The 17,956-nt window shown below is 47.4% G+C and overlaps 1 protein-coding gene across 1 annotated transcript in view; it reads left to right on the plus strand.

The window, feature by feature from the left end:
- LOC110581608 (stimulated by retinoic acid gene 6 protein-like) overlaps positions 1 to 17,956 on the plus strand; it is a 49,443-nt gene that overhangs the window by 4,964 nt on the left and 26,523 nt on the right. Inside the window, exons 2-4 of the mRNA XM_021691528.2 lie at positions 8,804 to 8,879; positions 10,665 to 10,765; positions 13,442 to 13,572. Coding sequence (XP_021547203.2) covers positions 8,804 to 8,879; positions 10,665 to 10,765; positions 13,442 to 13,572 — 308 coding nt within the window. The remainder of the gene's footprint in view (positions 1 to 8,803; positions 8,880 to 10,664; positions 10,766 to 13,441; positions 13,573 to 17,956) is intronic.

Consider the following 17,956-nt stretch of genomic DNA (forward strand, 5'->3'; position numbering starts at 1 on the left):
GCACTCAGCAGCAGAGCTGGGTGGCCTCGAAGCAGTCGTTCCTGGCCAGTCCTCTTTACGTGAGGGTCTCAGAAGCCAGCGGCTCTGGAGGGCAGCGGGGCTCTTCTGGGCCCAGGTGCTGTGCTTTGGGCCCCCCTGCTAGCAGCATGGAAGTGGGAGATGGGTCACGGGGCCAAGTGTGGGCGGCCGCTGTGGCTACGGGTTAACCAGCTGAAGGACTTCAGTCCACTGCATGGTCAGGGGGCCAGGGGCAGGGGCTTCCCTGCTACCCCCTGCCTAGCAGGAGGCCAGGGACGCCAGGCTGTGCCGTGCAGTGGATTGAGAAGGGCTCAAGGACAGACACTCCAAGGACAGAGGAGCAGACAGGGTCTGGGGTCTGAGGAGGTGGAAACATAGCCAGCAAGAGGACCTTTTCAGCCCAGCAGCAGGAAAATCCCTTTTCTTTGGTCAGAACTGTGCAAAAGCAGGAACAGGATGGAAAAGAACATCAGCTCTCATTGAGCATGAGGTGGGCACTTGACTCACTGTGTCTAATCGTCAGGATAGCCTGGAAGGAAGGCATTAGACCCACTTTCAGGATGAGGAGGAGTAAGGCCCAGAGAAGGCATGGCTCACCCATGGTCACAAAGCGGCTGAGTGGTGGGGCTGGGCTGGCTCTCAGGTCTGTCTGGCTTCAGTTCCCTCCAGACCCCGCTGACTCGGTGAGATGGAAGGGTGGGCTTTGTGGGGGAGAGGATGCCCCCCCACCGGAAGTGCCCAAAGGAGACATCTTGGCTGCATGGGTATGGGTGTGGCGGGGAGGGTCCTAGAAGGCGTTCAAGCATCTGAAGGGGTTGGATTCCAGAGCCTTCTGGTGACTGGGTGGGAGTCTGTGGTTCCATGACTGGGTGGATGAGAGCATTTTCCGTCGGGGGTGGACAGGACACAGCTGTGCCACATGCAAGCCCACCACACCCAGTGCTGCGTATTTCTCATTCTCCCTCTCCCCTCCTCCCCCTTCCTTCCTTCCTTTTTCCTTCATTCATTCAGCACCCACTTGGATTTGTTATGTACCTGTCCCAAGTCAGAAGCTAGATAGGAGTAGGGCTGAGATGGCAGATAGTTGGAGTTTAAAGCTGAGTGAAATGTTTCTTGCTTTGGAAAGGCCCAGGCTAAGAGTGAGAGCTCAGACCTGAAGAAGGCACCTGCAACAGGAAGTGATGAGTGCCAGGGAGCCATGTGGCTGAGGAGCTGTGGAGAGTACTTTCCCAGGGGAGCGCCGAGGGACGGACTCTGGCACCAGGGAGATGAACCAGGGCCAGGAGGCTGGTTCAATGTCCCAAAGGGCAGACTGATAAGGGCCTGAGCTAGAGTTTCCAGATGATCTCACCTGCAAGGCCTGGTGTTTGGGAACCCCTTGGTGCAAGGACAAATGCTTGTGGAGGGTGCCGTGAGTCAGAGGCCTTCAGGGATGGGGGGCCCCCTGCCCTCGTGATCATCTCCTAGTCAGGGTTTTTTTTTTTCAAGCAACTGATTGAGAAGCATTAATGGGCTGTAAAATTAATTTAGTGGTTATGACCAGCATTTTACAAAATAGAATGGGCCAGAACAAAATGAAGAGAATTAAATCAGATTAAAAATACTACTAGAGGACGTCGTGCATATGAAGGGTATTTTGTTGTGAAAATTTGTTTTACATGGGTACACACGCATACACACACCTGTGAACTGGGTCATGGCTATAGTGTGTACTTGGCCACAGCTATGACTTGTAGTCAAAAAACTTAAAAACACTGAACTGATCCGATCTCCTCATTTTCTCCTCATGGGAGAAGAGGTTAGGTTGGGGCTCTGGCCCCCTCCTGTGTTTTTTCCTCTAAACTTTTCTTTCTCCCAAAGCATAATTTATATTGACATCAGTTTCCAGACTCAAACATCCTCATTATTCTTTTTTTTTTTTTTAAAGATTTCATTTATTTATTTGACAGAGAGAGATATAGCGAGAGAGGGAACACAAGCAGGGGGAGTGGGAGAGGGAGAAGCAGGCTTCCCCTGCTGAGCAGGGAGCCTGATGTGGGATCATGACCTGAGCTGAAGGCAGACGCCCAACGACTGAGCCACCCAGGCGCCCCGAACATCCTCATTATTCTTGCCCATGCCCATGCCCAGAGCCAGGGCCACGTCTGCCCAGTGGTGGGCCAGGGAATGTGTAACAATTGGCTCTCTGGAAAAAAAAAAAATGTTTAACATAAGTTGTACTGACATAACAGATGTATCAAACAACTTATAAATAATGAAATATACAATGCTCTTTATTACAGATTCCATACAGCCAATTAATTCTCATGGAATGCTTTCATTGGTTTTTGCTGAACTCTTTTATCTGTAGCCAACCTGCAATTGATGAATAGGCATCATTTTGACATGAATGTTATTTGATCGTTTTATTTACATTAATGAGTAAGACAAATGTGAAATAATGAAGACAAGGGTTAGGTCAGAACTTCACTTGTTCATCAATTGACGGAAACTATTTCTCTAAGATGAATGGGATAAGCGTTTTCGAATTCTGAAAGAATATTTCCTCAATTTTTTTTTTTTGGCTATTCACAGTGTCATGGCTACAAACATACGTTCAAATGTAACCTGCATTATTAACATTTTCTCTGCCGCTTTATAGACACTCTACAAAACAGTAAAGCAAGCCCTGATTTGTAGGTTTGCCAGTTTCCATGGTGTAAATATTCCCAACACGATATAAATATTCCCAACTTGATGTTGGTGAACTTTGAGTGTGGGAAGAGATGCTCAGTGGCACGCTGAGTTTCCATCATGCGGATACAATAGATGTAAATAACCTCAAGAGCATAGATGACAGTAACATCATTAGAAAGTGATGGGTTTTGAGTCTTTATTACCTTTCTTTTTAATACAACTTATTTAATGATAAGTTTATATAGTTTAGTTTTTAACAGTGGTGGTGTTGAACAACTGGCTGGCAAAATTCCTGATAATGGGAGGGTCCCAAGCTGGTACAAGCCAGCCTGAGCACACTCTTACATCTGCCGCAAACTCTGGCAGAATCGCAGGGAGGCTGTGCGTGAGGGGACTGATGGGTTCACGGAGGTGGGTCAGGGCTGGCCCAGAATCAGACACCCCAACACACAGGCTACTACATTGCTGCAGGCATCACGTGGACAGGCAGGCACCTGCACACGTAGGTACCTAGATACATGCACACGAGCGTGCACACACACACCCACACACACACACCTCTTCCTCTTTCCCTAATCCTTCTCTGCACTGAGCAGCTCTGCTGCTGCCCACCCACGAGGAGGCCAGTGCCGGAACTCACTGAGTATGCCTCGGATAGTCCTGGGCATCCTGACTTTGTCTGCTCACTGGCCCGCTCTGGGCCTCAGATTCCTGAGAGAAGTTCCCGTGGATTTTTTTTTTCTCTAAAGTATTTACTTACTCTTGAAAACTTGATAGTTGGAACATGAAGAAAGCATTCTTCTGCTTAACCAGCTCAGAGGGAGTTGACGTCGACCAAACGCGTAGACCTGACATTCCCCACGACAGTTCTTTTTTTTCTTCATATTTATTTTATTTTTTTATTTAAATTCAATTAACATATAGTATATTATTGGTTTCAGAGGTAGAGATTCATCAGTCTTATACCCAGTGCTCATTACATCACATGCCCTCTTTAATGTCCATCAGCCATCCCCCCACCACCCCCCCTCCAGCAACCCTCCGTTTGTTTCCTGTGGTTAAGAGTCTCTTATGGGGGCGCCTGGGTGGCTCAGGCGTTGAGCGTCTGCCTTCGGCTCAGGTCATGGTCCCAGGGTCCTGGGATCGAGCCCCGCGTCGGGCTCCCTGCTCGGCGGGAAGCCTGCTTCTCCCTCTCCCACTCCCCCTGCTTGTGTTCCCTCTCTCGCTGTGTCTCTCTCTGTCAAATAAAAAAAAAAAAGAAAAGTCTCTTATGGTTTGTCTCCCTCTCTGATTTCATCTTGTTTTATTTTTCCCTCCCTTCCTCTGTGATCCTCTGTTTTGTTTCTTAAATTTAACAGACATTGCTGAGCCTCTCCGTGCCGGGAGCTGGGCTGACCGTGGGAATCAGGGGTGAGTCTGCCGCAGGCTGGGCGCCCAGGCACCTCTAGCAGCTCCAAGGAGGCCCGTGAGCTGGCAGCTGGGGCTGGGAGGATGGTCACGTGCAGCCTCACCTTCTTCCGGGTGGGGTGTGAAGCCTCTCCTGGCTTCAGTTCCTCATTTTTAAAAGGAGATAACACAGCCTGCCCCCCCCCAAGATTCCTGCAAAGATTAGATAATCCAAAATAGCAGAACGCCGAGGCCATAGCGACACATAATTAAGTGACACATCCATTAAGGAAAGTTGTTATCATATATCATACCTTAACTTATTTCCATAGTGATAATGTGAGGGCCAAAGGAAGCAGAAGGATTGTGGGAGCACAGAGACCCCACCTCCCACTGACATGGGATCAACGGGCGGGGTGGGGGGTTGGAGAAAGGAGCTGGGAATTGGGATGCCCCATGTTCTAGATGCACCAGCTATGTAGCACGCCTCATATTGGCCCTCATAGCATTTTATTAAGAATTGTTTAATTAAAGATTTGTAATTTGTGCCACCACAAACCTTGCATGTTTTGCCTTTATGCTGATTTCACACACATCTTCACTTCAGAATGCTGTTGTATGGCTTAGGGACAACCGTTAGTTTTTTCCCTGGTCACAGAGCAACCCATTCATTCATTCAACACGTGTTTATTGCCTCTGCTTGGTGCAGACACTGTTCTTAGCACTCGGATAGATGGACACAGCTGTCAAGCGGCATATCTCTGGGTACTGCAATTCAGAAAAAAGTCACGAGAAGGCAGTAGAATGACCTCAAATCCCACTACCCAGAGATGACCGCTCTTCACAACTTGGGATCAAGCAGGAATTTTCTTTCACTTAACAGTCCAAGGCATCCACACATTTCCAAGGCATCATCCGTGGAGAGCGGGTCTTCTACATTTGGGGCTGTTGTTTTGCTGCAGCCCTGTGGACGGTCGCCCTTCAGCACACCTGCCCACCAGCCCTGGGCCTGCCAGGAAGGGGTCTCAGTGGCTTTTGAGCTTGGGTTGTCCGCAGTAGGTGTCATATGTTCATGGCGGTGGCTGCCGGAGAGGGTGTGGAGCCCAGGGGGACCAGACGCCACAGCTGTGGACCCATTAGCTAGAGAGCTGCTCTGTCCACCCTCCCTGAGCTCACCTGTTTCCAGCTACTGCCAGACCAGTTCTCGGCTCAGCCCTTCGAGCAGGAGACAGGCCTGCTGGTGAATCTGTGTGGGCAGCCACCCATCCAGAAGAGTCTGATGGGTCCATATATATTGACACGAGAAATTTCCTTTCCTTAGTAAATGCATTTTCTTTCCTTGGTTAAATGAAGAAATCAAGTGTCGTCAGATCCCATTTTTGCTTAACGCTGTAGAGGTTATAAATTTGCATAGTTATGGAAGGAGAAAGGGTTTTTATTTATTACTTTATACATTTGTACATATTTTGAGTTTTTTGCAATGAGCATATATTACATTTCAAATGTTATATACATGCTAGAGAGAGATTGACAGAGTGAGGGATAGAGAGACAGAGAGAATCTGAGCCTATCTTTAGGCACCTTTTTGAGTATTTCCTTAGCTTGTATTTTTCAGAAGTAGAATTCCTAGAAGTGGAATTGCTGTATTTGGAAGGTTCTTGGTGTATATATTGCAAAATTAATTCACAGAATGTTTATACCAGTTAACACTCTTACTACCAGTAAATGGATACTAACTTGTCTTAACCTTCAGTAATACTGGGTAGTATTTTCAATAATTCCCAATTTAATAGATAAGATAGCATTTTATCTTAATTTCTCTTCTAATCTTGATCTTATTTTTTTCTCTTCCTGTAGTTTGTTGGAGTGATTGAATTTTCTTTCTTCCATAGATATTTTTTAATATACAGGTTTACACTGTATTTGTATTCTTCTGGCAATTACCTATGAATTTTTAACATACATACTTAGAACTGCATTTTTCTTATAATGCCCAGCAAGAGAAAACAGTTTTCTCCATCATCCTGCTAAGCAAGAGAATGTGATGGTGCTGTTCTCCCCTCTGTGTCCACACTTGTTCCCACCCCTCCCCTCCCCGCTATGGGATATCACCTGGTATTTTACCTCCAATTTGTCATTTCACATATTATGTGTCACAATAACTACTCACCGAGGTATTTATTTATTTAGAGAAAGCATGAGCAGGGGGTGGGGGGGGTTAGGCAGCAGAGGGAGAGGGAGACAATCCCCAGCAGACTGTGCTGAGCTCAGAGCTGGACGTGGGGCTCAATCCCACAACCCTGAGATCATGGCCTGAGCCAAAATCAAGAGTTGGATGCTTAACCGACTGAGCCACCCAGGTGCCCTGATATTTAACAATATATTTTACTCATTTCTCTGTTAGGTGTTGCTTCTTCCTAGAATCCTCTTTCTTATTTCTTGAGAATTTCTTCCACTTTTTTTTTCCAGACGGTCTTTTGCAACCTTGTGTTTCTAAGAATGTTATCTATATGTAAAGATATATCTATAGATAGATCTAGATAGATATATCTTTATAAATGTCTTATATATATTTACATATGTATGTATTTATTTAAATGTATATTTTCTTAAAATCCTGTGCTGGGGGTTAACAGTAAATTCTGCCAATTTTTTTTGCCTGCTGTTCCTCTTTGCGCCCCTCTGTTTCCTCCTAGATTTATGCTTCTTATAAAGGATTTCCTGTAGTAATGAGCTCAGAGAGGTTCCGACTTAACTTTGTCTCCTTAAGAGCAAGTTGCCCCTTCTAAAGTTTTTGGCTCCCTTTTGTGGTGTAATCTTCCCTCAAATGTTCGATGGCTCTTGATTGTGTGCTCATCTTTGTGACTGAGTGGCCACTGGGGTGCCTGCTTTCTGGAAGATGGCTCGTCCTAAGGCTGCCGTCAGGGCAGTGGGTTGGGGGAGGGGAGGCACCACTAGGTGGAGTACCTCCGGGGCTGGTCATCTGGTCCCTGTGATCCAGAGCACTGCCTCTCTTTCTCTCTGTGACCCATATACGCTAATCCTGGGGACAACCCCTATTGCCCCTGGCTGTCAGCAGAGAGGGGAGGGCAGCTAGGTCTCTGTGAGACCCCAGTTCATCGTTTGGTGGGCTGTTGGCAACCCTGTCCTGCTTCCCCTCTTGCATGATGGGTGTAGAGCCCTTTGTGTGGCCCCACAGCGTGTAGCCTTGTTGGCTTATGCTTTTTCTCTTTGCTGTTACTGATTTGACAGAGACAGAGCGCGCACGTGCACAAGCAGGGGGAGGGACAGAGGGAGAGGGAGAAGTAGACTCCCTGCAGAGCAGGGAGCCTGACATGGGGCTCGACCCCAGGACCCCGGGATCATGACCTGAGCCGAAGGCAGACGCTTAACTGACTGAGCCACCCAGGCGCCCTTCTTTGCTGTAATCCTAATTGCTCTCCATCATTCAGGGTCTTCTAGTAGTTTCTGTCCCTGATAGATCTCCTTCTTGCTTTCAAATATCTGTTTTCTTTCTTTCTTTTTTTTTAAAAAAATAACATCTTTGTCATTTTGAGGGTTTCGTGTGGGATGGGCAGACTGATGTACATGCTCTGTGTGCTTCCTGAGAGCAGAAGTGTGATCTTTATGGTTCTATCACATTTCTGGGTTCCCTCACCTTCCCCACCACTTCTAGGATCTTTCAGACCCGTGGCTACACATACCTGGGGAATATCGGGGTTTTAAAGAACTGCAGGGGAAGGTGCCCTGCTCACGGGTTTCCCCGAGGAGTGCTCTCCCCTGAGACCTCTGAGGGAAGGGCAGGAGTTGTGGGGGAAGGAAGCCTGGAGTCGAGATGGAGGGAGACAGAGTCCGTGCAGATCTGCGAGTGGCCATGAGGGCGCAGAGGGCATGGAGTGGAGTCCGAGCAGTAAGAGCAAAATATGGGGGAGCCCAGAAAGGAGAGGATCCCTGTCAAGAGAAGTCATAGAACTGCCATGTTGTCAAAAGGTTTCTAGTAAGAGGGGAGAGACAAAGGGCATGTTGTGTTTTAGACCCGAGGCCCCAGCATCCCACTCCTGCAGCCTGGGGAGAGGACACAGTCCACCGCCGGTGGTCCAGATGCCTGCGGCATTCCTGTGAAGTTAGTGAAGCTCCAACCTCCCTGCACGGGGAGGCCCTTCCAAGGCTCGGCGGGGAGGGGTGGGCACCTTAGTTAAGTGTTCACATGGCGGTATGTTTTCCGGAAAATACGAAAAGTAAGAGGATTTCATAGTTTTATTTGAAAAGGATGTCCAAATTAGATAAGCGTTGGGCCTCACAGAGCCTGAGTCTGTCCCCAACTGTGTCATCAAGAAAGGAAGGAGCTAGGGGACCTGGCTGGCTCAGTGGAGCGTACGACTCTTCGTCTTGGGGTCGTGAGTTTAAGTCCCATGCTGGGTGTAGAGATTACTTAAAAAATAAGTTAATTAATTTGAAAAAAAGAATGAAAGGAGTTAGATCTGGTTAGCAGGACAGTTGGATAGATAGTCAGGCTGGAGAAAGAAATATGGATGAAGATGAATCCACGTAGGGAAGACACATTGCAGGTAGGCAGTTGCTGGCCCTGAGGAAGCAAAGTTAAAAAAGATCAGATGATCTGAGTGGGGTACAAGCCAAGCTCCTGCCGGCGATGCTCAAGGCTGATGGGTCAGTGATTATAGCAGTGACTGATGGTGTGAATGTGGTTTTGGCTGTTTTTCAGAACCAGGCAGCTGAATGGCACCTGTGTCAGCTCGGTGGACCTGGAGCTCTTCCTCCATTACTCCCTCATCCCATCAGTAAGTAAAGGCAGGGGAAAGCATGGAGTGGAGGGGAGGGGAATTGGGTCTCTCCCATATAGAGACTCCCGAAGAGGCCTGAAAAGGTCAGCAGAGACATCAGCTGAATTTCCTCGACTTTCTCTCTTGCATTATGCGCCAAAAAAGCAGGCAGAAGAAGGCTTTTAAGGGCCAGTGAGTCAAGGACACTGGTTTTTAGGGGAGTTAAAAAAGGCTCTTCCTGAGAACACCCAGGAAGCAATGACAGCCAAGGTCTGTTGGGAGATGTGGTAAAGAGCCTCTCAAGCGGGGGGGGGGGGGGACACGTGCAAAGGCCCTGTGGAGGAGGGGAATGGAGAGCGTGAGGACCTGAGAGGGCTGGTATGACTGGAGTGGGGAGCTGAGGTGGAGGTGTCTGGGCCTGGGTCAGGTGGAGCCCTGTGGGGCTCTGTGTGAAGGAGTGGTGTCCGCATTCTAAGTGCAGTGGGAAGTAACTGGAGTGTTTACAGTGTGAAGCTGGTGTGATCAGATTTCTGTTTTGAAATGAACTTTCTGGTCACATTGAGGGGATCAGGTTGGAGGTGGACCGGAGAGGAGATGGTTGCAGATTTTAGCTCATCCTGGATGGTGGTGGTCAGCTCAAGATGTTTGGGAGGTAAGGCGATAGGACTGGGTAATGTGTAGGATAGAGAAGTTAGGGAGAGGAAGAGTTGAGGATGACGTGGTTTTCGTAGCTTGCACAGCCAGAAGAATGGTGGTATCTGCCATTCACTAGTTAAGGAGAGTCAGAAGAGATCAGGGTTTGGGGTGGTTGAAGGAACAGGGCAGGAAGGCAAATCATGAATTCCATTTAAGACATACTGAATTTAAGAAGCTTTCAATACGTCAAAAAGAAATGCCAACTCTGTAGTTCAGTGAACAGTTACGGAGCTCATGGATAAGGTCCGGGCTGAAGAGTCAAGTGTGTGAGTCTTCTGGGCATTGGTGGCCATTGTCAGCATGGATGTGGGTGAGAGGATCCAGTAATAAGAGGAGGGGTCCTTGGACTGAACTAGGAGGAGCTCCCGACTTTAGTGGTTGAGGAAAGAATAATCCAGCAGAGGAGGCTGAGAGGTAATGGAGAACACCCAGAAAAGCACAGCTGATGGAAGCCTAGGGAAGAGGGTGTTTCTAAGAGGAGGAAGTGGTCAACACTGTGGAACACAGCGGAGAGATCAAGCCAGATTTGGGCCTCAAGTTTCCACTGGATTTGGTAATTTGGTAATTTGCGATTTGGGCCAGAGCTCTTTCCATGGATAGGGGTGAAGCCAGGTTAGGGGGTTGAAGAGCAAGTGAGAGGTGTGGAAATGAAGACTGCGAGAGTAGACAGTTGTCAAAAGGTTTCTAGTAAGAGGGGAGAGACAAAGGGCATCAAGGATTGAGAATATGATTGAATCCACAGTGGCGGGGGTGGGGGGTGGGGGTGGGGAGCGAGCAAAGAAGGATTTGCAACCTGACAGGTATTATCCCCTTTTTACAGATGAGGACACGGAGATTCAGGGAAGTTAGGTCTCTCTTCCAGTCAGTCTATGGGGGAGATGAGATTTGAACCTGTTCAGGGCAACACAGAGGAAAGCTCAGTACAAAACTGAGCTTTCTGGAAGCTCAAGGGTGCATGCAGCCAGCTCTCGGACTCGGGGGGGGGGGGAGGGCGGTCACAGACACTCTGCGCTCTCTGCTCACCCTCACCTTCTCTTCCAGGGAAGTCTCCATGGCCGCACTGAGGATGAATGTTCCCACTGACACTCTCATCTTCTCTTCCCATAGCTTTTCATCATTTTGGTCTTGTCCTTTCTCCAAAGGCGAGAGCACCGTAAACAGAGAGATGACACTTCTCACCTCCTGGGGAACCGCTTTGAAATCATCATGTGAGTGGAGCTAGGGCTGATCGCTACAGCTTGGGGAAGCCTGTGTTTGGGATCAATACCTGTTGTAAGGCCAGGACAACTCCCTGTTAGCTCTCCAGCCTTGCCTCCTCCCCAGCCCCCTTCCCCTCCCTGCCCCACCCCAGCCTGGCTCCGGAGTTCAGAATTGGCCTCCAAGCCAGGTCGGCCTCAGCACCCAGGGCTGCCCAGGTGTGATGAAAACATCTCAAGGAGACTCCGCTCACTATGCGAAAGGCCTTCCCACACCCAGCACTATGGCGGCCTCGGGAAGCAGGAGGAAGAGAGCTCTCAGTTGGCCACAGGCAGCAGCAGGCATCCATGCTGGGAGGCGCCAGGAGTCACGCACCAGGAGAGCCCTTGCTCGCTCTGCCATCCTGAGTGTCTGCACCCCTTATCACATTTTTCCTTAAGCTCTAATCGTTCGTATCTCTGCCGCATCACCCTTTAATAGTTCATAATAATAATGATAATGAAGCAGGTAACAGTTACTGCACAGTGACCGTGACCCAGGCACTGAACCTTTTGCTTTGCCTAGCATTACTTGGACGAACCCTCTTGCCGACCTAGCAGGCTGGAGGTTCTTATCCTCATGTAATGGATGAGTAAACTCAGGCTCAGAGAGGTTAAGTGACTTGCCCAAGTCCACACAGCTAACAAGTGACAAGAGCTTTCACTGAGGTCTGGTTGATATTTGCTCTGATTCCCCCCGACATCGTAGCCTAAGCAGGCTCAAGCATGTAAACATGCTAAGGTCTCCACCTTGGATTCTGGAGAAGGGAGAGGAAGCCCGGGTGTTGAGACCAAGGCTAGCGGTGACCTAGGAATTCAGGGTGACAAAGGGAGCCCCTGTACCAGCTCTGAGGAGCAGAATCATTCTGGATAGCCCCCACTGGAGGGGTCAGCCCTTCCCAAACTGCCAGGCCTGAGCCACCCTGGTTGGGATGCAGAGACAGACTCTGCCCAGGGCATCTGACATGCGGGGCCTGGTGCAGGACTTCTTAAGAAGTAGGAGCTCTGTATGGGTCATGTGGAACTGCTTTGAATTCGATTGATAATGGCACACCTTGCTTACTCCCTGGCCACTTTCCCATCAAAACCCCCACTTTTCTGAGGAGTTCTGGCCCACCGTCTTCACGCATCAGAAGCCCCTCACATGTGCGTGGCACACCACAGTTTGTCAAGCAGTTCTTCGTTTGCCGCCCACAGTGTCTCTGACATGAGCAGAGTGGGGGCTGCCATCTGTCTGAAAGATGTGGAAACAGTCTCACATATCTCAGGTACCACAGGTGGGACAGACTGAATTCGGTTCACGTCCACAAAATACGTGTTGGTGAATGTGCAGTGAGCACCTACTCTTTTCAAGATCCTGTGTTAGGTACTCACTGCTTGGAGCGTATCGTTTCCTAGACAAACAATAATGCAGAGAGGTGTGCTGCAACATGGACATGCCCTTAGGGCTGAGGGGACCCAGACAAGGCAGCAACTGGGTGGGCCTGCTGGGAGTGGTCGGGGTGATGGTGGTGGGGGCTTCCCAGAAGAGGTGCTCCTTGAGCTGAGACTTGAAGGGGAGTCTGAGAAAGACTAAGGGGGCAGGAGGTGAGATCCAGATCCTGGCCCCAGGTCCCTGCCTCCATGCATTGCTCCCATTGCCCCCCAGAGTTTTCATCAAAGGTCGCTTCAGATGCCACTTCAACAAGAAAGTCTTTTTTCCAGATGCGGTTTTTTACTTTGATCTAGACAGAGCCATTTTGGTTAGAAGAAACAGATATCCTGTAAAGCTCATTTTTGTAAAAGGAAAAGAAAGGATTTTTATAAAGTTACAGAGATTTCCCAGGAACTGGCAAGGCCGGCCTCATGGCCACTGGGTCTCTTGAGATGGGCATTATTGGGTGACTAATTCTATTCCAGCCTCCCTGCATCACAGGAGCCCCTCAGCACCATTTTACTACTGTCCTCTCTGCTGTCTGACATTATCATCTGATTTAGGATCTTTGCTTCCCTAAAACCTCTACTTACCTCTAGCACCAACTCTGATCCCAACTTGGCATGACTTTCCAGAATAGAATTTTAATAGAATTTTAACAGCTGACTGGCTCATGTCCTCAGGGTCAGAAAGCCAAAATCCAAGACCAGGCATCTGATTGGCCCATCCAGAGTCAGGTGGTCACCCCCTGGTCCAATCAGCTGTGGCCGGGAAGGTATGCTGGCGTGGAACCAGCATGGCCAATGCTACCCAGACCCTCCCAGGGATGTTGGGGCTCTCCTAGTCGCTGGGCACAGGGCAGGCTCCCCCAAGCCTGTCGAGTACATACTCCTTGTTACGGTCTCCTGAGTCATACTGCCTGTGTCTCTCATAGATGAAACTCATCCTATTTTGTTTGTTGTCATGGTTTTTAGTGTCCTTGCTTGTGTCCCTCCCCTCACTCCCCTCCCCCAAGCCTTGGAGCTCCTCAGGGGCAAAGATTTTGGTCTTCCTCACTTCAGTACCCTGAATCCATGCTTACCCCCAGAATTAGCCCTGAGGGCCTCAGAAAATGTCAGTTGAAGTGAATAATTCACCACCCCATAATCCCTCCTCAGGGTAGGATTGACACTTTGGAGGTGAACTGTGGGAATGAGCCACGGTCTGGCCTCATGAGCTGTTTCTCTCGTTCACAGACCTCTGGACTTGGTGGGCACCTTTAGTAACCGATGGTCCTATGGACTCGCCTTTGGGGCCACAGCCAATAAGGTCATGTTCTTGTTCTCGGAAGGCTACCAGCCCTTGCAGATCCCGCAGTGGGCCCAAGGTAAGGACTGCCTCATACCCACTGGGAATTTTGCGATGGCAAGTCTTGCTCTCAGAGATCGCGTGGCAGGGGTTCCCTGGGATCAGGGGATAAAAAAAATAAACGTTATGAGTAGTCCGCGTTCTTCCCCGCCTGTAACTTGCCCAAGAAAAATGCCTCCCCTGCCAGGTCAAAGCTTGTTTGTGGGGCTTTCTCTCAGGGAGATTCAGAGCTCCTATAGACATAGAACAAAGGCTCAGAAAGTAGGTTCACCATCACCTACCCCAGAAATTTCAGTCCTGAGTCCTAGCCATCTCTGCCTTCTTGATATCGGCAAGCCCTGGGATTCCTCCTCACAGAGCAATGCTTACTTCTTTGGCCATTGGTCTGAGGCCTCTTCGTTCCCCATGCCTCACGTTCTCCCTGAAGGATCAACTCTAATTTACATATTCAGCCATTCCAATACAATGACTCCAAACCTCTCCGTCCAACCCAGTTCTCTCTCAGGGCCTCCAGGCCTGTAAGAGCAAATGCGGACGGGCATCTCATTAGTCTTTAGGGAAATGCAAATTAAAACTGACATGATATACCACCGCATATCTCTTTGAGGTGTACAGTCTGATAAGTTTTGACAAACGGTAACATCCATGAAATCATGACCACAATCAAGACAATGAACTCCATAAGTTTCCTTGTCGCCTTTTGTAATCTCTCCTTCCCACCTTATTCCATCACTGCCCTCATCACTGATCTTTTTCCAGAATTTTATATAAATGGAATTATACAGAATGTACTTTTTATTTTTGGTGTAGCTTCTTTCACACAGCATAGTTATTTTGAGATTCATACACATTTAACATGTGCCAGAAATTCATTCTTTCTTATTGCCAGGTGGTGTTCCATTATATGGAGAAAACAGTTTGTGTGCCCATTCACCTTTTTTTTTACAAGGTTTATTTATTCACAAGTGAGAGTGAGCATGCCCCTGGGGCGGTGGCAGGGGTGGGGATGGGAGAAGGAGAGGGAGGGAGAGTCTCAAGCTGGCTCTGCGCTAAGTGTGGAACCCAACTTGGGGCTCAATTCCATGACCCTGAGACCATGACCTGAACCAAAACCAAAAGTCAGCCTTGTAACCAGCCATACCACCCAGGTGCCCGCCCATTCACCTCTTGATGGACATTTGATTTATTTGCATCTCTAGCTATTGCAAATCAAGCTGCTATGAACATTTGTGTACAAATCTTTTTGTGTACCTCTGCTTCCATTTTTCCTAGGTAAATACCTGTGAGTGGAATGGCTGGATCATACACTTCATGTAGTAGATCATACTTTTTAAAGAAATTGTCAAACTGTTTTCCAAAGTGATTGTTCAGTTTTAGATTACCACCATCAGTACGTGAGACTTCCAGTTTCTCTATATCCTTGGCAGCACATGGTCAGTCTTTTTATTTTTTATTTATACTGTTCTTGTCAGTCTCTTTTTATTTATTTTTTCCCCTTCTTAGTTTTTATTTTATTTTATTTTTTTATTTATTATGTTCAATTAGCCAACATATAGTACATCATTAGTTTTTGATGTATTGTTCAATGATTCATTAGCTGTGTATAACACCCAGTGCTCATCACAACACAACCTCCTTAATACCCATCACCGGGTTACCTCATCCCCCCACCCCACTCCCTTCTATAACCCTCAGTTTGTTTCCTGGGGTCAGTCTCTTTTTAAAATAATTTTGGGGGCACCTAGGTGGCTCAGTCAGCTAAATGCCTGATTCTTGATTTTAGCTCAGGTCATGATCTCAGGGTACTGGGATCGAGAGTCGCATTGGGCTCCCTGCTCAGCAGGGAGCCTGCTTCTCCCTCTGCCTGCCACTCCCCGTTTGTGCTCTCCCTTGCTATCTCTGTCTCTCTTTCTCTTTGACAAATATAAAAAATTAAATCTTAAAAAAAAAAAAAAAGGTTCTCTCTCTGCCCCTCCCCACCATACCACTGCACTCTCTCTCTCAAATAAATAAATAAATCTTAAAAAAAAAGATTCTCTCTCTCCCTCCTCTGCCCCTCTCTCCCACCCCCACTCATGCATGCACTGTCTCTCTCAAAAAAGTTTTTAATTTAATTGCATTTGTTTCAGGGACGCCTGAGTGGCTCAGTTGGTTAAGCGTCTGCCTTCGGCTCAGGTCATGATCCCAGAGTCCTGGGATCGAGTCCCACATCGGGCTCCTTGCTCAGCAAGGAGCCTGCTTCTCCCTCTGCCTGCCTCTGTCTCTCTCTCTGATAAATAAATAAAATCTTAAAAAAATATATTTTAATTGCATTAGTTTCAGGTGTACAACATAATGATTCACTATCTCTGTATGTTATGCTCTGCTCACCGCAAATGTAGCTACCATCTGTCACCATACAACGCTATTATAATATCATTGACTGTATTCCCTCATCTGACTTTATTCTTGTGACTTATTCATTTCGTAACCGGCATCCTCTAAGTCCCCTTCACCCATTTTGCACCCCCTCTCTGGGAATCATCAGTTTGTTCTCAGTAAATATAGATCTGATTCTGCTTTTTGTTTGTTTGTTTATGAAATAACAAGTGTTGGTGAGGATGGAGAGAAAAAAGAACCTTCACGCACTGTTGGTGGGAATGTAAATTGGTACAGCTACTGTGGAAAACAGTATGGAGAGTCCTAGAAAATTAAAAATAGAATTACTGTATGATCCAGTAATTCCACTACTGGGTATTTACCCAAAGAAAATGACAGCACTAAGTTGAAAAGATATAAGCACCCTGTGTTTATTGCAGCATTATTTACAATAGCCAAGGTATGGAAGCAACCTAAGTGCCCATCGATAAATGGATAAAGAAGATGTGGTACACACACACACACACACACACACACACACACACAGAGGAATATTACTCAGCCATAAAAAGGATGAGATCTTGCCATTTGCAACAACATGGATGGATCTAGGGGGCATAATGCTAAGTGAAGCAAGTCAGACTGAGAAAGACAAATACCATATGATTTTACTCATATGTAGAATCTAAAAAATAAATGAATAGGTGTGCCTGGGTGGCTCAGTCGTTGGGCGTCTGCCTTCAGCTCATGTCATGATCCCAGGGTCCTGGGATCGAGCCCCGCGTCGGGCTCCCTGCTCCGCAGGAGGCCTGCTTCTCCCTCTCCCGCTCCCCCTGCTTGTGTTCCCTCTCTCACTGTGTCTCTCTCTGTCAAATAAATAAATAAAATCTTTAAAAAAATAAAAATAAAAAACAAATGAATAAACAGTCTTTTTCATTTTAGCCATTCTAAGAAGTGTGTAATGCTGTCTTAATGTGGTTTTAATTTGCATTTTCATGATGACTGATGATGTTGAGCATATTTTCATGTGCTCATTTGCTATCCCTATAGCTTCTTTAGTGAAGGGTCCAAATTGCTTTCCTATTTATAAAAGTTAGGGTTTTTGTTTTCTTCATATTGAGTTTTGATAGTTCTATATCTAGTTCTGTATATAAGTCCTTTATCAGATGTCTGAATTACATTTGCTCCTAGTCTGTGGCTTTTGTTTTCATTCTACCAACAATTTCTTCTGAAAAGCTGTCTTAAAGTTTTGATGAAATCTAATTTATTCATTTTCTTTTATGGATCATGCTTATGGTGTCAGAAAAGGAATCTTTACCTAATCTAAGGTCATTTAGATTTTCTCCTGTGTTTTTTCTGGAAGCTTTATAGTCATGATATTTTGCATTTAGGTCTATGATACATTTTGAGTAGTAGTGTGAGGTATGGATTGAAGTTCCTTTTTTTTTTTTTTTTTGCCCTTTGGTTATCCATTTTTTCCCATACTATGTATTTCAAAAACCTGTCCTTTGCCCACAAAATTGCCTTTGGACCTTTGTCAGCAACAATTGGCTGCATGTGTATGGGTCTGTTTCTGGACTCTGCTCTGTTCCATTGATCTGCAGCATATGAGGGCTCCAATCTCTTCACATCCTCCCCAACAGTATTTTCTATTTTTAAAACAATGGCAGCCATCTCGGCACATGTGAAATAGTATCTAATTGCTGCCTGGATTTGCAGGTCCCTGAAGACCAATGCTGTGGGGCACCTGGCAGGGTCAGAACATCATTTCCTGCTTCGTGGCTCGAGATTCCTCTCTTCTGTTTTCACAAAGTGATTATGGAGGTGTATCCCCCCCTAACACCCTCAGCCTTTCCCAGTCAGCCTCTTCCCCCCACTGGCATCTGGACCCACTGTTTCCCAACCCCTGACGTTCCTCTCCCTCTCACTTTGGAGTCTGACGGGTCTGCAGGCCGCCTCCATGGGGGGCTGTGTCGTGGGAGGGGCCTGAGGTAGTCAGCAGAGCGAGGTCACGGCTGCCGGCTTTTCCTCAGCCGTGAATCGCG

Source organism: Neomonachus schauinslandi, chromosome 13, assembly GCF_002201575.2.
Source record: "Neomonachus schauinslandi chromosome 13, ASM220157v2, whole genome shotgun sequence".
In the NCBI taxonomy this organism is placed as follows: Eukaryota; Metazoa; Chordata; class Mammalia; order Carnivora; family Phocidae; genus Neomonachus; species Neomonachus schauinslandi.